This window comes from Ursus maritimus, unplaced genomic scaffold, assembly GCF_017311325.1.
Source record: "Ursus maritimus isolate PB19 unplaced genomic scaffold, ASM1731132v1 scaffold_25, whole genome shotgun sequence".
Lineage (NCBI taxonomy): Eukaryota > Metazoa > Chordata > Mammalia > Carnivora > Ursidae > Ursus > Ursus maritimus.
This window is the reverse complement of record NW_024425008.1, coordinates 25,508,392-25,528,710: the sequence shown is the minus strand read 5'-3', so window position 1 is coordinate 25,528,710 and position 20,319 is coordinate 25,508,392. Positions and strand designations below refer to the sequence as shown.

The 20,319-nt window shown below is 48.0% G+C and overlaps 1 protein-coding gene across 1 annotated transcript; it reads left to right on the top strand.

Annotated features, from left to right (window-relative positions):
• Positions 1 to 240: 240 nt before the first annotated feature.
• Positions 241 to 19,821, top strand: DLST (dihydrolipoamide S-succinyltransferase). The gene is made up of 15 exons (XM_040641649.1): positions 241 to 356; positions 923 to 956; positions 3,561 to 3,609; positions 6,445 to 6,500; positions 6,631 to 6,705; positions 6,928 to 6,983; positions 7,524 to 7,635; positions 9,567 to 9,719; positions 10,194 to 10,270; positions 11,120 to 11,217; positions 14,679 to 14,809; positions 16,122 to 16,195; positions 16,476 to 16,559; positions 16,945 to 17,112; positions 18,289 to 19,821. Exons 1-15 carry the CDS (start codon positions 294 to 296, stop codon positions 18,421 to 18,423), a joined length of 1,365 nt encoding a protein of 454 aa, XP_040497583.1. The 5' UTR covers positions 241 to 293; the 3' UTR covers positions 18,424 to 19,821.
• The last annotated feature ends 498 nt before the right edge of the window (positions 19,822 to 20,319 follow it).

The window sequence follows — 20,319 nt, the reverse complement described above, 5'->3', positions numbered from 1 at the left end:
CAAGGGCGGCCTGGTCTCTGGACGGTCGTAGGCACCCCCGGGAGCCCCCGCCCAGGCCGGCAGGCAGCGCAGCGGGCTCCGAGAGCGCCCCCACCGCCGTGGGCACCACGGCGCAGATCGCTGTGCTGAGGCGGTACCGGTTCGCGCCCCCTGTCGGTTCTCTCCCCCCCCCCGCCAGTGGTTCGCTCCGAACACCCCTCCCCGCGCGGCGGGTGCCGCGGCCCGCCCCGCTTCCGGTTGTTGCCGGGCCCTATATCCGGTGTCCGCCCGCCCTCGGCTCCGCCACCGCCGCGATGCTGTCCCGGTCCCGCTGCGTGTCTCGGGCGTTCAGCCGCTCGCTCTCTGCCTTCCAGAAGGTACGGTCCGGCCGGGCCGGGCCCGGCGGATGAGAAACCCGCCGGCGGGCAGAGGGGCAGCCTGGGGAGCTGGGGCGCGGCGCTCCGGTCAAGCCGGGCACCAAGGGCACCGGGACGCGGAGGCCGCGGGCTGGGCGGTCCGGGGCCGCCGTGGCTCTCGGGGTCGTCTTGCAGAGCCCAGCAGCTCCCCGCCTCCCCGAGGTAGCCGGCGCCCCGTCCCCTGCTGGGCCCCACCCTCCGCGCCTGGGCGGAGGAGCCGCCCAGAGCCGCGCCCGTCCGGACACGAGACTCCGAGTTGGGGAGGAGGCGCCGTGGAGTCCCCCGACGGGATCGGGGCCCGCCCCCACTCTCCCGTTACTGGGTGTCAGCCCCAATGGGAAGTTGAGGTAGTTTGGCAGGCCCAGGGTGCCGACCGGGACTGAGAGCCCTGGCTGTTGCATTTGCCTTTCGGAGTCACGAGATTCACCTGTCACTAGCACCTGGACAGCTTTGCGTGTGTACTTAAAAAGCTGTTTCTTCCCTCCTTTCATCATGGGTGACGTCGATAATGTCTTCTTTCTCAACAGGGGAACTGCCCGCTAGGGAGACGTTCCCTGCCTGGTAAGTTGTGCCCTTGCCGTCACCTAACATGCCCTCCTCCTGGGCAGAGAGCAGTATGTGAGGAAACCGGGGTGCCTGTGTTTCTCCACATGTTGTGGAGCGAAACAAAGTGCTATTTAATAACAACTGTCGTTTATTCACTTGCACATAGTTACCGAGTTTCTGCTGTCTGTCGGGCACAGTCCTAGGCGCTCACTAGGGATGCAGCCGTTAATAGTTCTTACCCTCCTGGAGCTTACGGTCTAGCGGGAAGGACAAAGTGTAAATTGCTAAGCAAATGAGGCATCGTGAATTTTGGTTAAGTGTTGAGAAGGAGACAAATGAAGGTGGACAGAAGGGCTCTTTTTAGTAGGGGACATCATAAAGCTGCAACCCAGAGGAGGTGACAGAGGCGAGTTCAGTGAAGAGCAGGAAAAGGAAAGAGAATAGCCATGTACAGAGTCCCTGAGGAAGGGAAGAGCTTGACAGTGGTTTGAAACTAGAAAAAAAGGTGATTTAGCCAGAGAATTTTGGTTGAAGGAAGGAATGACATGAGATAGAAGATGGTGTAGAGACTATTGGAAGGAATTTAGGTTTTATCCCAATTTTTTCTATGGCGTAAGTATTTGTTGAATGAGGGATCCTGCTGTGAGCTTTCTGTGGGCCAAGCATGGTTTGGAGTGCTTTCTCATGCATTTTGCAGTTAATCATCAAGAAACAATGAGAGGTATTCTCTCTTATACAAATGCATGACCCAAAGGCAAGAAAGGCCTTGACCAAGGTCACACAAGTCACCTCTTAGTCAAGTCAGGTCTCCCAGACTTCTCAACCTAAGCTCTTAACCCACCATGTTGTCGTTTACTCATGTCCTCAACAGATCGTTTAAGTTATTCCTGCATTCCTGGCACTGTGCTAGGTGACCGGGATACAGATGGTCGCTACCCTCCAGCATCTTATGGGCTAGCTGGAGAGACAGCAGATACACATTTATGCACACGTAAGGCCACAGTCACATTGTGATGACTGAGCGAGAAGTGCAGGGTATAATAAAACGGTGGGATGTAGCCCATCTTGGGAGGGTGGAGAGAGTGGTGAGAACGTCAGTAAAGGCTTCCCTGAAAAAGTGACATTAAGCCAAGTCTTTAGGAATACATAGCAGTTGGCCAAGAGAACAATATTCCAGGCGAAGGGAATTGCTTGTGCAAAGGTTGTCAGTCAGGAAGGGACTTGACCGGTCATAGAAATAGAAAGGAAGCCTGTCTGGCTGGAAATACAGGGAGGGCTGGACAGTACAAGACTGTGTAAAGTTTTTGGACTTTATTCTAAGAGTCATGAGAACATAGGCACCTCGTAGAGTGTACGCTCGTAGTGGACTCTCAATAACAAACATTCTTTTAAACCAGGAATCCTAAATGTAAACATTTTTCCCACTTAGAGATCAGCAGGACAATGGAAAGAACCTTGTACTTGGGGTTTGCATTGTGGCTCAGGGCTTCACCTTGGGCTAGTCCCCTGAACCTCCAGAAGCCCTACTTATGTAAAAAGTGGGAATAATAGCAGATGGTCGTTCTACTTTAGGGAGTTGTGAGACGTGAAAATCAAAATGAGGTCATTATGTGAAAGCTTTTTATAAACGCTAAAGCACTGTACAAATGAGAATTGCTGTAGGATGAACTCCCAATTGGACTCGGTTCGAAAACCAGTGTGGGCTGCTGGCTGTTGTAGCTCAAACGTACGCTGTACTTGGGATTTGTACTGCAGAGGCTTTGACTGCTGGACATCGAAGGGATTTACTTGACTTTGAATCCTGGAGACTTTTGGGAGGAGGAGGCACAAGCTGTTTCTCCTCTGGTGTTTCCTGAGCCCATGGTTTATTTAGAAAGAGCTGCTAATAGATCTGAAAAAAAGACCCCTGAAAGAATATGTCCAGGTGAGGCGGCAGCTGTTGTTAGTTGTAATTAGTTGTCAGTTGGGGGAAATGCAGTTATCTGTGATAAGGACATTTGGTGGGGCAGAAAGGTGCTCCCACCTTGCTGAGTTTGACCAGAGGGGAAGACCTCAGAGAGCTTATGGGAGGGCAGTAAACTGAGAGGAGGGACAATGGTTTGCTCAGTACCGGGGCAAACTGGAGACCCTGAGCTTAAAGTGGCCCAGTCTTTGCTACTAGGGTTTATTCAGTAAGACTTCCAGTTCAGTGCATTTTTAAGTAACCAGGGAAACAGAAACCCAGACCAAACATGCCCACTGCTTCTCAGATTAGGCTATGTGTGGTCACAGGATAAGCCATGGTGGGTCTTTCTCAAGCTTCAGTTATATTTGAACACTTGGGGGAGTAGGGAGGTTTTATTATGAAAACATAGAGATAATGACAGTTTACGAATTTTAAGGTAAATAAGGTGATAAAACTACTTCAGGCTTTGCCCTTAGAATTCTCCCCTTTTTTCAAACACCTACCCATTCTCAACCCAACATACCTGTTCTCTGCCATTGAGAAGCAGGACTCGGTAATAAGGATTGTATTGTTGCCTACATTTGATCTTGCTCTATGTCAGAGTTAGTCTTTGCCGTTCCCAGCAGGTATCCTGTATAAGAGTTGTTGGTTAAGAGTTGTTTTGTTTCTTGCAGGGGTCTCCTTATGTCAGGGACCAGGTTACCCTGACAGCGGGAAGATTGTGTAAGTATCACTGGGGAGCACAGATGTGTGGCCATGGGGTATTTAAGACACCAGTTCTAAATTTGACCACCTGCTTTCTTCACTGGCTTCCAGGCCTAGATAATCAAGGTGCTTATGTTGAGTCTCTAGACCTAACCTTGATGTTGATTTATGACATGTGATGTACCTGGAGCTTCAGCCCCATGTCAGGTGCTGGCCCTGGAGTGTGCTTGTCCTCAGGTGTTTAGATTGTAATGAAAGTGACGTCGGAACCCTCTCTTTACGGGAATAGATCGAGAAGGTTACTCACGAGTATTCTGGTTGGATCCAAGTGCAGCCGAAGGGCTGGAGGTTACCTTTGTGGAGGTTTAGAGCATCCTCTTGGTAGCATAGTCAGTCATTTTGGAAACAGTAAAAGCAAAAGATGAGTCAGTTGAGTCCTGGGACTTTGACTACTTCAGAGGGAATGTTATTGCGTAATAGAGTTTGGAGAAAGGCCACCCATGTGTGTTTCAGATTAACTTCTGCTCATGAGTGTTGCTTCATGCTACTTTGCATTCCAAGTATTTTCAGGGTGGTGGTGAGAGGGTGCTCTCTAGTTATCTGTTCAACAGCTGTCAAGCTGTGTTCTGCAAAGGGAGAATCTTCAAAATGAAGGGTCACCAGAGTAGTTCCTTCACTGTGCGTCACAATGGGATTGTCTTTTCAACTGAGAAAATGATGCACTTCGTACTAGAAGTATGAATTTGAGTTAGTTTTTGGAGGGCAGTTAGCATTCATGAATCTTGAACTATGTGTATTTTTTGATCTAGCAATTCCATTGCTAAGAATCTATACGGAGCAACTCGTGGTATGCCCAGATTTCTCTCAAAATGGCCAAACAACAGGGGATTGATTAAGCTATGTCGTGTTAACATGTTCACACTATGATAAGTGGGGAAACAGGTTATAAAATGATTGTTTTTTACTGTACAGTATAATCATGTTTTTTTGCTGTTTCCAAATATCCCACAAGTTACTTTTGTAACTTAATTACTTAGAGCGATTCAGAATGTGCTGCTCATCTGCAGCTTAAATGAAAACTGGAACAACCGCAAATTTTGATGCAATAAATACAACAAATAAGTATTTAAAAGTAGATTATTTTTTTAAGGATTTTTATCAGAGCGAGAGCTCGAGCATGAATGGGAGGGAGGGGCAGAAGGAGAGGGAGAGGGACAAGCAGACTCCCCACTGATCCCAGGACCCTGAGATCAAGACCGGAGTCAAAGTCAGACCCTTAACTTACTGAGCCACCCAGGTACCCCAGTAAATTATTTGTTTTAAAAAAAATACCCTAAACCGTGGGGTGAGATCACCCTAATCTAATAAAGTACCCACTTTATTTTAAAAAACCTTTTATTATAGGGGCTCCTGGGTAGCGCAGTCATTAAGCGTCTGCCTTCGGCTCAGGGCGTGATCCCGGCATTCTGGGATCGAGTCCCACATCGGGCTCCTCCGCTGGGAACCTGCTGCTTCCTCTCCCACTCCCCTGCTGTGTTCCCTCTCTCGCTGGCTGTATCTCTGTCACATAAATAAATAAAAAAATCTTAAAAAAAAAAAAAAAAACCAACCTTTTATTATAAAACATTTTGGTTTTTCATGATTCAAAAGTAAAAAGAGACTTTACACTTGTCCTGCAGTGACCCCAGGTTCCTCTTCCTAGGGACAGCCAGTGCCCCAGGTTCCTGAGTGTCCTCACAGAGTGGTCTCTGCAATTGCAAATTACCCACAGGTTCTTGTCCAGGAACGCTTAACACATGGTTATAAACTTGATACAGATCACTTTATATTTTGTGCTTTAAAAAAAAAAATGTACATTTTTTCCCCTTGATTTTTAAATAGATCTTATAGTCACTTTGACATTACAAAAGTAAAAATATCAAATGGCAACTTAAATCTGTTTTACTTCTGTATTATAAAGGTGCTTGTTGTACAATATTCAGAATCCTGAAGTGTAGAAAGTGAAAGTCCCCATTGGTCCAGATCACTCTCCCAAAATGTGTATGTATATAACAGATAACCGTAGATACTGTATATCTCTACGTCTCCCACTCTCCAGAGTTAACCACTATTAATGGATTTGAGCATACAAAGTGGTATCATTCTCTAGTTTACATTATTTGAAATTAGTGTCCTATCAGAAAATACCTTGGTCTTTTGAAGTTCCTCTTGAATGAGTCCAGAATGGACCAATGTGCTGCTTCCTAGCAAGAGAACCAGCTAGGAGATACGGGAGGGTTTTTTTGATGGTTCTGCCCCCTCTCTACCCCCTAGCCCATAACATCTTGTTTTAATTCCAAGTTAACTGTCTCCTCTTGCTGCCTTCTCTGATCTCCGTCTGTAATCTGCAGACAGAAACTTCATTGTTTGTGGCACAATGGCAGGTACTGCGGGGGTACCCAGTTTATTGTCCTTGGATTTTGTCTAGAAAAAACCTAATCGGGAAGCTAATTCCTTTTGGTGGGTGTGCAAAGGACCGAGATGCTTATCTTTTTCTTCACTGAACCAAATGAAAGTCTCTGTTTTGTGGGAGCTGGCATTTCACTGAGCACAGGGTTCTGGACTCACCCAAGGAGTTTACTGCTTAGGGTACCCGTGTGGCAGGCTTTGCTGCAGACCTGCTGAGTCGAAATCTCTGGGGATGGGGCCTGCATATGGATGCTCTGAAAAAGTTCCCCCAGGTGACACTCATGGGCACCCCTGGCTGAGAATCACTGATTTAAAGGGAGAGTGGTCCATGGTCCCTTGTCTAGACTGCAATGCGAGTGGTTCACCTGCTGAAGGAGTTTACTTTTTTTATGTTTTTTTCTGTAGTATTAACAACAGTAGTGTCTTCAATGTTCGCTTCTTCAGAACTACAGCTGTATGCAGTAAGTACCTGCCTTCAGTTCCCTGCCTTCTTGGGAATGGCGTTTTAGTGGGAAGAGCAGCAGCTGACAGTTTAATTAAAAAGGAAGAATACAGACTACATGTGATTTTCTTTTTTGTTTTTTTTCCTAGAGGATGATGTGATTACAGTCAAAACCCCAGCATTCGCAGAATCTGTCACAGAGGGAGATGTCAGGTGGGAGAAAGGTAAGATTTCAGGCCCTGCTTCTTAAGTTTAAATACTTCATAAAGTTGTCATCACCGACCCCCCTCTCCCTGCCCCAATAATCAGGTTCCTCCCTTCTCTTTACACACAATGTAATTTTTCCTGGCCCTGTAGGAAAGGGGTCTTGTAACATACCTGTCAAAAGGGATCTTGTGGCTACTGGGGTCCTCCCCCTCCTTAACAGGTAGACTTTGTCTTTTCAGCTGTTGGAGACACCGTTGCAGAAGATGAAGTGGTTTGCGAGATTGAAACTGACAAGGTAGGCTTGTCCTATATTAGTGTAATTTTTCATGGTCTCCCCTTGGTTATTTTTAACCTAATTCAAAAAAACAGGGACTTAACTGTTTAAAGATAATTTTTAACTTGCTCTAACCTCAGTTGTAAAAGTGTTGGGATAGCTCATTAAAAAGAAAAAGCTTTAAAATTTTAATTTTGGATTGTTCTCAGTGTATGTGTTAGGTACTTTAGTAGCATTGGTCTCGTAGCCTGTGCCTGTGTGCGTGCCTGCGTGCTTGCGTGTATGTGTGCGTGTGCATGAACTGTTTCAGTTTGTTTTTTGTGTATCACTTGGAAACACATTAACTGAACATCACTTTAATGTTTCTGAGAAAGGACAAAGGGTGAATCTTCACAATAGCATTGACTCTTCATTACTCCGAGAGTGTGGCCTTGGTGTTTCTATAAGCAGAGTCTAGTATATCTGTGTTGTGACTGTTGTGACTCATATTTGAGATTCTAGACAATTCTCTAAAGCCGAGTAAAAATTTGGACTCTTTCTCCCTCTGCCCTTGTTTTCCAGACATCTGTACAGGTTCCATCACCAGCAAATGGCGTGATTGAAGCTCTTTTGGTACCTGATGGGGGAAAAGTAGAAGGAGGCACTCCTCTTTTCACACTCAGGAAAACTGGCGGTAAAGAAGTTCTCCTGGTTGTCAAGGTCTCCAGTGTTCCCCCTTGGAATTGGGCTGAGCATAATGTACTAATTCCTTGATACCTGAAAGAATGTTTAGTGTTCCAGCTGCTGTTAGTTGAGGGACTAAGACAGGTGATATTTATGTAGTGGGTACTTTAAATGCCAAGTTCTAAAAGAAAATGGTATTTAAAACAGAAAACCTCATAATAGCTCTATTCTTTCCACATATATTTCTTATGTTGGACCTTTTCTTAATGATAGAATGAAGAAGATTTTAAAGATAGTGTTTGTTTTGTTTTGTTTTCTTCCCCTCCTCAGCCCTGGCATCAGAATCTGATGGGGGCCTTAAAAATAACATGCGGGGAACCTGGATGTCTCTGATGGTTACTAGACCAACTCTTTGATTTCTGCTCAGGTCATGATTCCAGGGTCCTGAGATCGGGCCCTGCCTTGGGCATGGAGACTGCTTAAGATTCTCTCTCTCCCCATCCCCTCCCCCCCGCCCCGGCCCTTGCACATATCTCTCTCAATAAAAAAATTTAAAAAAATTAAAAATTAAAAAAAATCACAAATGCCTAGACCCCATGGCCCAGGGATTCTGATACATTAAGTCTGGGGTTATCAGATCCTGGTTATCATAGTCTGGTTTTTTGTTTGTTTGTTTTTTTGTTTTTAATGCTCTCCAAGTGATTCTGATAGACAACCAGGGCTGAGAGCCATTATTCTTTTTTTTTCTTTTGTTTTTTTTTTTTTTTTAAAGATTTTATTTATTCATTTGAGAGCGATTACAAGCTGGGGGAGGGGGAGGGGCAGAGAGAAAGGGAGAAGCAGTCTCCCCACTGAGCAGGGAGCCCAACATGGGGCTTGATCCCAAGACCTGGAGATCATGACCTGAGTTGAAGGCAGATGCTCAACTGACTGAGCCACTCAGGCTTCCTGAGAGCCACTGTTCTAAAGTGAGAAGAAGCAATATTTCATGGTGTGTCTCTTCTGGAGAATTCAGTGTGTTGTTTCCACCCCCCCCCCCACATCTATTCTCCTAACATTTCTAAAGAAGGTTGCACTTTCTCTTGGGAAGAAGTGAGAAATAAGGAAATGAATTTGTAGGGCACCTTACGGTCAGTATGAGAGATTAGAAAAGAAAAGAACTTTTTCTGATTCTTAGTTAAATGCTGTAACAGTCTGTTTGTTTCTCCTTATCAAAATAGTTAAGGAGAGAGCGAGTAGATTGCATCCTTGAGATTGAGCAGGGTAAGACCAGAGCCCAGAATGGAAATAGTGTGCGGCAGTAGAAGGCTAGAGAACATCCGTTCTTTCATCTTCTGATCATTCCTTAAAAAGAATGTTCTTCTAGTTTAAATATGAAACCAGGTATGTACAGGTAGATAAAATAAACATCTAATTTAAAGTTGTGGTTTATGAGCATTATGCTAGATGAAATGCTTGGAACTCTTTAAGTCTGAGCCTTTGATTAAACTTTTATTTTTTACTAAAGAGTATTCTTCCGCACGTGATGTTAAAATAGAAGACAAGACTGTCCATGCTCGCATCACTAGAAGTGTGTTACGTTCGTGTGTGTGTGTCAACATCTTCAATTGCCTGGGTTTCTTTTGCTTGGAAGTTTACGTTGCCATGGGCTTAGTAGGTGCTTTGAAAGTACTTGCTAAATTTGGTCATCAGTCGGTATTTGTGAAATCAGGAACGCAGCTGAATGAAGTCACGTAATGGAGGACATCTAGGAGCCCCAGGGATGGAAGGATAGCGCCTTCTGTCATTGTGTGCATTTCCTAGTGCCTTGTATGTAGCCAGTTAGCATTTGTCTGGTCATTGGAGGTAGAGCTTTTGCTGGTAAGTCTTGCTTAGTATCTGTAATTTGGTTGTTTTTCATTCCAGACAGTGCCAATGGCCTCTGTTTTTCTTGTTTTCCAGCTGCTCCTGCGAAGGCCAAGCCAGCCGAAGCTCCTGCTGCAGCCCCGAAAGCAGAGCCTCCAGTATCAGCAGTTCCTCCTCCCCCTGCAGCATCCATACCCACTCAGATGCCACCAATGCCCTCGCCCTCCCAGCCTCTTGCTAGCAAACCGGGTACGCCTCCACCCCCCCGCGTGTCTCTGTGTAGGAGAAGAACATCTCCTCCAATGCCATGTTCCCTCACAGGGCAGAATCTGAGACTCATCGTGGCTCTGAACGGGCTCCACTGGCTGCTTTGTAGAAGGAACTCTAGACGTTGGAGCAGAAGGCTTGGGTTTGGAGCCCAGCTTTCTGTTTACAGCTCTGTGACTTCAGTTACTTAACTTCTCTGAGCAGATCGTTCATTTGTGAACTGGGAATGGTACTAGTACACCTCAGAATGTCGTAAGAATTAAGCAACAGTACAGTATGAAAGCAGTGGCACTTAGCAGATGTTTCTCTGGTTTTCTTCTTTTTTTTTTTTTTTTTTTTTTTTTTTTTTGGTGCGAAAAGGTGGTTTTATGAGAGCACGGGGACGGGACCCATGGGCCGGAAGAGCTGCTGTGTCTCTGATTTTCTGATGCAGCTGTACTTTCTCCTCATTTGCAGTGTCTGCAGTGAAACCCGCTGCTGCCCCTCCAGTAGCCGAGCCAGGAGCTGGCAAGGGTCTGCGCTCAGAACATCGGGTAAGCCTCTGGAGACCGCTTCCAGAAGAGACCGAGGAGACAGTGTTGAGATTAGTGGAGTGTGGGCATTGTGGTGCCTACCTTTGAATTGCTGGCAGTTCATGGAAACCGAGTTTAGGAAGTGGCTTGTTGATAGTCACATACTTGTCGTGTGAGGAGACTAGAACCCGAAGTCCACTGTGTTCAGTGGCTTTTCCCACTGTGCCGTGCTACCACTGGCCTGCCCTGGCTGAGTGAGATGGGCGAGGAGTGGGAGCTTAATAACGTACCCCTCCCTCCCACGGTAAATCACTGCAGAGAAATGGTTTTACTGAGCCCCGCTCCTGGCCTTCCGGGATACTTCGCTGGGGGCTACGTAGTCGCAGTAGCTGGCAGGGGCTGGGGTAGAACCTCAAGGAAGCGCGTGGTCAGGAGCGTGGGCTCCTCTGCCTGAGAAGACCTCCTAAAGGTACTGTAGCCTCAAAAGTTGGTTGTGGTGAGTTTCCATTCCACAAGTAGCTGTTCTCGTGCAAGTCTGTATCCCCAGAAATCTGTAGTGCTTCTTGGCCCGACTAGCCCTACGCCACACTCTTCCTTCATAAATTGATTCTGATTTTTAAATCAAACCATTTCCTGAACTTCCATCCTTGGTCAAACTCAGGCACATCCGAGTGAATAGTTTTTGTCTGGCTCTCCTTGTTCTCGCCCAGGGGAGCAAGGCCACCACGGGAAAGAGAGCCTGGAGCTCTTGTTGGACTTAGCTATCCTAGTGCTTGACACATGGGTCCTTGCAAGCTGAGTGCCCCCTGGGCTGAGTGGGGAGGGCTTGATCCGGAGAGCCCGGGCTCTCACCGCTTGTCCTCCTTCCAGGAGAAGATGAACAGGATGCGGCAGCGCATCGCCCAGCGTCTGAAGGAGGCCCAGAACACGTGTGCGATGCTCACGACCTTCAACGAGATCGACATGAGGTGAGAGCTCCGGGCCTCTTACTCCCCGCGCCCTTTTCCTTGGAGAACACCTGAACTTGCCCCAGCCCCTTCCTAGTGCTGATTCCGAAACTAACAGCAAGAGGAGCTACTTCTTTGCACTGCTTGTTGACTGAAACGAGTGACCGTGGGATTCATTCTCTAATTGCTGCCTCTGTAACTTAAAAAACTTAGCCTTGTACCTGAATCTTGTGATGTCTCATACATGAGGCCGGTAATGATGTTAAACTCTGATGAGTCGTGTCGAGTCGCCAAGTAGAGACAGGGCAGCCGGGCCTACCCTTGGAATGGAGAACCACTCGACTGCACAGAGCCCAGTACCCTGCTGCTTTCTCACAGCGACTGCTCCTGAGTTGTGTTCCTAAGCAGATTTGGGTGGTGGAAAAGCACTGGCTTGTCCTAGCTTTCACCTTTTCCAGCTGTGATAATGAAATGGAAAGCAAGTTGTTTTTCAGTAAAAACCTCAGGATGTATAACCAAAGGGGCAAATTGAGTACATGCATTTCTAGGGTGAGCTGGCTGTTGACTCACCCATTTTCTTTAGGGTTTGACATGTACAAGTGTCAGCACCGTGGGGGAGAGAATGTAGTTCAGTTCTGCAGTGTTTGAGCGCTTACTGTGTACAGGATGCTGTACTCTATTTGAGGGGCATACAGAGAGAAGTGAAAAGAGCACCACCTTTCTAGAGCTCCCCCTCTGATGGGATAAACACAAAGGAAGGGGCATTTGGGTGGCTCAGTTGAGTGACTCTTGATTTCGGCTCAGGACCTCAGGGATCTGCCTGTGTCGGGCTCAGCAGGGAGTCAGCTTGGGATTCTTTCTCTCCCACACTCCCACCCACCCCCCATGCATGCTCTCTTTCTCTCTAAAATAAATCTTTTAAAAAAACACACAAAGTAAAATCTAGAAAAAGAAGTATCAGAAGGGTACAAAATATAAAGTGGAGAGAATGATCTTTTTTTTTTTTTTTTTTTTTTTTTTTTTTTTTGAGACAACAGAGGTGGGGAGGGCAAGGTCCTGCAGTGTTTCCTGGAGGAAAGAGATTTTTTAATAGGCCTTAAGATCGACTAGCATTTTGACAGGTAGCATTGTGGGGAATTGGCATTCCAGACAATGTAAATAACCTGGAGCTGACACAGACTGGAAAGTACAGGACACATCTGAGAACTATCTGCTGTGGGGAATATGTGGGAAAGAACGGGAAGAAAGTTGGATCCATCCTGCAGAATGTTTTGAATGCCAGGGATAAGAGTTTAGATCTAGGGGCGCCTGGGTGGCTCAGTCGTTAAGCGTCTGCCTTCGGCTCAGGGCGTGATTCTGGCATTCTGGGATCGAGCCCCACATCAGGCTCCTCCACTGGGAGCCTGCTTCTTCCTCTCCCATTCCCCCTGCTTGTGTTCCCTCTCTCGCTGGCTGTCTATCTTTGTCAAATAAATAAATAAAATCTTTAAAAAAAAAAAAGTTTAGATCTAATTCGGGAGGTAAATCATGAAGTCTTCAGGTCATTCCTTTGCTTCTTTTTCTTAGTGTTTAGTCTGCTAACCTACTTCATTAGGGAAGTTTGTTTTCTTTTGGAAGGGACCTGAGAAGCGTAGAGAAGGGAGTGGTTTCTGGACCATGCTCTGTGGCATTGCTCCCAGAGTAGGGCTTTGGCCTGTTCACTAGATGTCATCCATGCTGTTGTGAAGCTTCCTAAAAAGACTGGATGTCATTCAAGCCGAAGATTTCTCTCCTTCCCATCTGTAGGACATAGGGAAGGACCTTGACTAATGAATCACAAAGCTGCAGCTTAGGTTTCAGTGCATTAGGGCCAAATGGTACACAAATTGAATTGGACTTTGAAATTCTACCTAATTCCTTAAGACAAAACATGTAAATATTTGTGGCCTTGGAAGATGCAGTTGGCCCAACAGCTTTGATTGGAAGGTGAGTGCAGTAGCTGAGTCTCCTTTCAGCAGCTAATCGAGGTGTCACTTAACGATGGCCTGGGGTCTCACTGTAGTCGCTAATGCGGTTTGGATCGAGTGCCCCTGGGTCTTGTGGTGATCAGCTACCCATAAGGGGCCTTCCTGAGACCTTCTCCTCTGCCCTGTTGTCCCAGGCCCTGCCTCCAAGGGCAGAGCTCTGAAATAGAAACTACTTAATGACCAGACAATAGCATTTGGGCAGGTTTGAGAGCAGAGATGTTTATCACATCTCNNNCCCTCTTCGGCGGCTCTTGTGTCTTGGGAACCAGTAATGTCTTTAGGGTGGTAATCCTAGCACTAAATAAGGTTAGACTCAGGAAAACAAATATTTAAACCTCATCAGTGCCCCCCCCCCCTGGAAAACTTCCTTTTTCAAAGACAAACGGTCTGAAGGGGGAGTTAAACTTATACCATCTTCTCTTTCATGTTAATGTCAGATTAGGCCATTATGGGGAGAAAGGGAAAACTGAGCATTTGGGTCTGAGATAAAGTTAAATTCAATTTCCATCACAGAACTGTATTCCGATAAATACTGAGGTTTCTGCAGCAAAATGATGGGAAAGCCATTTCCCGCTCACTGCAGCGTGTGGCATCTCTGGAAAACCAGTCCTAAATGAACAAAGGCTGTTCATGTCGCAGACTTCCCAGAAGGCCCAGCTGCTTGTACTTCAAAAGCTTAGGTCCACACATGTCCATCTTTCTAAATACCCAAGGAAACCACATCCAGTAAGCTGATATTAAGGGCAAGGACTGTGTCTTTATTATATTGATGCCCAGCCTTGGCCCTTACGTGTGGTGGGTGTTAGCACCTGTTTGAAGGAGCAAGTATCTGGAATTGCTACCCCTGCGGAGATGGGGAGTCTGTTGACTTTCCTATGAGCCTAAAAGAAAGCTGATCTATACCTGACCATATATTGTCATGGATGTTTTTGCTCACATGGAGCCCAAACACTCAAGTTTTTGTTTTCACTAATTAGAAGATAGGAATAATGTCACAAGGAAGTCCTAATGAACTTTGGTGGGTTTTTTGGACATAATTCTAACAAAAAATATAAAGAATGTTGTTATCTTGTAGACTTTGTTATGCTTAAAATAATTTTTCTTCAGAGTAGAAAGCTCATGATTTTAGGGTAGCTAGAAATCACTTTTTCCTCCAGGCAAGGATGTTAGTATGCTGTGTGATCTCTTGTTCATAATATCTGTCACTGAATTCTGTGATTTCTAAACTAGAGCCCCCTGTAAGGGGCTCAGCCTACCCGAAAGACTGATTGGACCCAATTCCTTTGATTCCAGGTTTTGTAAAGAAACGAGGTTATTGTATTGACCTCTGCTGGACTATTTCAAAACGTGGACTTCCGGTCGATGGTCCAGAGTAAGGGAAAAGTGCTTACCCAATTGTGGAGTGGAGTTAGAAACTGGAGTGAAAGGTAGATTAAAGGCTTTGTGGTCACTTTGTTCTGTAATGTGTTTCTACAGTAACATCCAGGAGATGAGGGCTCGGCACAAAGATGCTTTTCTGAAGAAACATAACCTCAAACTAGGCTTCATGTCGGCATTCGTGAAGGCCTCAGCCTTCGCCTTGCAGGAGCAGCCTGTGGTCAATGCAGGTGAGTTTGCGGTGGCCGGACTCGAAGAGGTCCTGGGAGGCGTGTGCAGGAACGCAGACCACCTACACATAGACCAAGGCGTTATTTCATACCTGTGAGGACACGAGTGTCTTCGTCCACGTGTTTGTTGATCCGCCTTCCTGAGATGCTGTCGTGATTATTTTCTCCCCACTAGCTGGACAGAGTGGTTTCTCTTCCCAGTTCGTAGTGTGGCAGCTGCTGTGCCAGCACGCGCTTCCAAGCCAGCCCAGCTCCCAGGGCTTCTCGTGTTGCGGGGAAGCTCATGTTCTGTCTAGCACCTGCCTTCCCGTGGGCCCCGGGATCTTGGGGCCTGACTTCCCCACTTGGCATAGGCTCCAGGGTGACCTTTGATTTCTGGTCAGTGGACCTCAGCGGGAGGCCTTGGGCTTGGCCCCTCTTTCATGGACTTGGTGCTCGCTTTCCTTAGTTTTTGCTCTCCTGCGTCATTGAAATGTTGACCTAACAAGCAGTCTCTTTCCTATTGAGACACTTCTCTGTTCCCTGGAAGGTTGGAGAGGGGACAGTGACACTTTTGCAATCCTCAGCAGTGCCAGGGTCCCTAAAGATCTAGAAATCCTTTTCACTGAGTAGTGTGCTCTAGGGAGGTGCGCGGCCGCCTTTGCTTTGCCCAAGTGTGTACCTCTTTGTTCCTTCCGTTCCTCTCATGCTGCTTTGATAGACTCTCCATCCCTTTCTTCTGCCTCCTGTACATACAGGCATTTCTCAGAGCTGTTTTGGCCTCTTTCTCACTTCACATGCTTTCCCTCGGTGGCATCTAACAACACAAGATAGACTTTCTGTGGAAAAGAGTGCCGAGCCTGTATTTTCTCATGAGCACCAGACCCGGACTTCCAGCTGCGGGTTTGCCAGCTAACCAGCACCCTGCTTCCTCCGGAGTCTCTGAGAGTGAGGCTTCCCTCACTGCTGGTGGAGAGTAGGCAGCGGAATGGGCGGCACTACCACCCCTCCCTTTGCTAATCTCCCTTTTTGGGAGCACTTTTTAAACCTAGCCATTCTCTGTTAAGGTTAAAGAGAACTTCGTGCATACCTGTCCCGTGTGAGCCAGTGTACTGAGCCTTCTGTAGAAAACAGGTGTGTCGAGTCACTTGGGCGACATCACGATTTGGTCGGCATGGGAGTAAGGGCTCCGCCACGTGCGGTGCGGGGTTTCCATGCTCACTGGTCAGCCCACGCCGTAGCAGGCGGTATGGATTTCCGCTCTGCTGACGCAAGTATTTCCGCACTAGCCTAGGCCTGAGGAGTTGTGCGTAATACGTGTTTTCTCTCACAGTGATTGACGACGCAACCAAAGAGGTGGTGTACAGGGATTATATTGACATCAGTGTTGCGGTGGCCACCCCACGGGTATGTTGGGGAAGGGGGTGGGGAGCTCTGGTCTTAGCCTCTCACTTTGTATGACAAAGCAGACCCCTGGGGAGAGCATTTCTGTAGTCCCGTCTTTTCAGAAGGGAGTTAGTAAAAGAGTAACTTGCTTTTGTTAAGCCTCAATATTTTAGACTCTGTTAATCACATTGAGTCCCTAAGATACTCAGTGGGGCGGGAAGACCATCCACTTGAATCAGGGAGTATAATTATAAAGGGTACTATTAACCTGCTACTGAAAACAGCTTTTCACTCTCATCAGGGTCTGGTGGTTCCTGTCATCAGGAACGTCGAAGCTATGAATTATGCAGATATCGAGCGAACCATCAGTGAACTGGGAGAGAAGGTAAAGTGGAAAGTAGCATGTGTGTCAGCTGCCGGGCAGGTCAGAGAGGAGGGGCTGGGGAAGGCCGGGCTCACCAGTGGGCAGTGCTTGGGGAACTGGAGCCTCGCTGTGCTGGGTGAGGGGTGCAGAGCCCGAGGCTGGCAGTCACCCCCAGGAGCCAAAGTCTAGCTATCTGGCAGCGCTCAGCGTGCTCGTCACGGAAGACCTCGTCACAGGAGGCCGGCCGGAGAAAGCGAAGGTCCTCAAGGCATCGTGCCTGTCCTCTGGCAGTGGACAGTAGCTCGAAGTTGGACTGTTGATCTCAGACAGGAGCCTTCTGGGCTCCCTGTAAGTGAAGAAAGCTGGGTTGTACTTGTATTTCAGTGATTTAAATCTTTATTCTTAGGCCCGAAAGAATGAACTTGCCATTGAAGATATGGACGGTGGTACTTTCACCATTAGCAACGGAGGTGTTTTCGGCTCTCTCTTTGGAACACCCATCATCAACCCCCCTCAGTCGGCCATCCTGGGCATGCACGCCATCTTTGATAGGCCAGTGGCTGTGGGAGGCAAGGTAGGAACCATCACTGCTAATGTCCTAGCAGCTAGAAGATGAGGAGAGGGAAAGCTAACTGTTAATTATGACAGATTCACTGTAATTGCAGTCATAAGTTCCATCTCCTAGTTTCTAATTAACAGCTAAGGCACTGATCCTCAAATTGTGGTGTGTGGTTCGGCATCGTTTGGGAACTTCTTAGAAATGCAAATTCTTGGCCCCTTCCCAGACCTGATGAAGAAGCTGCAGGTGATTCTGATACAAACTAAGTGTGAGGACCATGGAGTTGAGGTGCTTCCTCCTTCAGGAGGGGTCATCAAGCTCCATTCTCTAGGTGCTGTCGGGAGTGGGGACACAGTTGCAAACATGGTCCTTGCCCCTGGGAAACAGGACAGCAATGAGGATCGATGAGCTCCCAGGTCGTATGAAGGTTTAGCAGTTCCCTGGGAGTTCAGGGAACGAAGTTAAAGGGTCTTGAGCTGGCCCTAGAAGATATGTTGGTAGGAAAATATTTTCTGGGACTCCTGTATTTAGAACCTTTTTGGGTCACTAGGTCTTGTGAATCCAAAAACCCTGGGTCTTCTCACTTTAAAATGCTCACACACCTAGCTTTGCATACAATTTCAGAGAATTTGAGGACCTCTGGTTACTTTTTAAAATTCTAACCCTGAAGATGAAGCTTCAGGCTGCCAGAATTGAAGGGAAAACTTTTCCTTTAGACAACAGATGAATGAAAGGGCAGAGAGTGTTTTTCTTGCTCTTTCTAAAGATTTATTTGAGAGCACATGTACGTGAGCGTGTGTCAAAGTGGCGGGGTTGGGAGGGGGCGGGGGGGAAGGGGTCCACTGAGTGGGGAGCCTGATGCTGTGGAGAGCTGGATCTTAGGACCCTGAGGTCAGGACATGAGCCGAAATCAAGAGTTGAACACTTAACCGACTGAGCACCCAGGCGCCCAAGAATGTTTTCAAAAGGCACTTGTGAAGAGACTTATTTTCTTGGTTAAGCTTTCTTGAGTGGGAGAGCTTTGCACTAAGGATAAGCCTGGGTCTTTGAGAGTATAAGTCTTCAGAACCAACATCAATAGGAAAAGCTTTGGAACCGAAAACTTTTCTGTGGGCTCTGCTTTCTCATCTCCCCACCTTCAGTGGGCCTTCCTCTGCTGCCGACAGACCTGTCACCCACTCTTCTCTGCAGGTGGAGGTGCGGCCCATGATGTATGTGGCACTGACCTACGATCACCGGCTGATCGATGGCAGAGAGGCGGTCACTTTCCTCCGCAAGATCAAGGCAGCGGTAGAGGATCCCAGAGTCCTCCTCCTGGACCTTTAGGAGGAAGCCACATACCCTTCACACCGACCATGCAGGAACTGACCACCAGTCTTCTCCCTGTCCCCTCCTGGGTCCCAGGCTAGCCTGGTGCCAGGCACATGTTGTTGGCCTCCAGCAAGGAAACCAGGGCACTACGTAACCAGCAGCCACAGGTCTTTTCTCGGTATTCTGCCAGGCTCTCCCCTCTCTGCACCCTTCTCTTAACACTCGAATACCTTCTTGAGGCTTGAGGGAGAGCGAGCCTTAGTGGATGCTCGTTAATATTCCTGCCTTTCTCCCATTCGTCTTTTGCAGAGATGACTTTGCTTCTCCCCTGGGCCAGTATTCTATAGGGAAACCACTGGGGACCATGTGATCAAGTTTGTATTTTTGAAAGCCTATGCTCCAGAGCCGCCTAGGAGGGTGTGGTGTCTCCCGGGCTCCCAGCAGCCTCTGGTCTGGCTTGCGCATTCTCACTTGATTCCACCTGCGTGGAGGTGTTGACCACAGGCCAAGAGGTGCTGCGTGCTGCTTAGATGACACGTTCGTGCTCCGCTGCCATGGACTTCAGGACGCCTCTTCTACCTCGTCCAGGAAGCACAGGCCAGGGGATATGGGGAGGAGGGGGTAGGCATTGTTGGGGGGGGTCAGAGTGTCCCCCCCCCCCAAGGTGGTATGTTGTAGACAAGACAGGAGCAGAGCCCACTCTGTCACAGCTCCACTTTGGCACAGTAACACACAGCCGTGGTTGTGCCGACCTTTCTGGGCTGCTTGGAGCCATTCTAGCACGTGGCTGTCGTTGGGAGCAGATTCTAGCACATCCTGGCAGTGGGACAGGGCATGGTCACAAGGGGTGGAGCCTGGTAAGATGGGGGAGGGGGCTTCCTGTGGACTGGCTCAGATTGACTTGAGCTTTCACATGCCATTGGTGTAAGCACTCAGACCAAAGGGGCAGCTCTGTTTCTCTGTGCATCATGGCCTTTGGGGGAGCAGGGTCTTGGGGAGGATGGACTGTGGTGGAAACCAGCCCCAAGCTGCTACTCCACTGCGGGGAGAATGGGCCGTGTCACCTGAGGTGGTGTTGCCCATTGGGTCTGGGCACAATCATTGGAATTGCTTGGAGCGAGTTTAAATACACACATCTTGTCATGAAAGCTGCTGGGCTTCATCGCTTTGTATCCAGCTGCATCCAGGCCTGAGGCTGCTGACCCTTGACACCAGGAGCCACCGATGTAGTGCGTGTGCCCAGTTGGATCTCGAGCGGAGAAGCAAGGCCTGGAGGGTGGGGTGGGGGGAAGGGTCGGGGGCCGATACTGAGTGCCTGCAGCGTCTGCTCTGTCTTCACTATTCAGAACTTGTACCTAAAATATTTAAAGAAACTGATTTTAAATGCAAATTAAAGGGCAAATGTTCTCAAAAGGTTCCTGCTTCTATGTTCCTTTTAGTTCCCACGGTGCACGGCCCCAGCACTGTGACCGTCCCGAGCCTTGGAAGCCACAGCGTGTCCCGGGGGTTAGCCTGTGAGATGCCAGACTTCTGAAGTTACCACTGTGCTAATTTGACAGCAGGTGGAACCCTAGCCGTCCACGTGCCGGGAGCACGCCTGGCTTCCTTCCAGTGAGCCCCTCCAGCCCGACAGGTCATGCTCTTGAAGAGACTTCGCAGTGGCTTCGCAAAGGTGGGAACCAAACGCTAACAGATGTGAGCGTTTTTGTGGGGGCTTGCAGCATTTCCGGGATGGGTTGAGGAGGTGGGCGCAACTTAGACAATGCCGCATTTTGGCCTTGACTGCCACGTGTATACAGGGTGCTTGAGGTCAGAGCACAGAGGAGGGTAGGTAGCCCCTGGGAGCAGTGGTCCGGGAGGGCAAGCAGATAGGGCTGGGAGCTAACCTAGGTTGACTGCAGGTGACAGGCA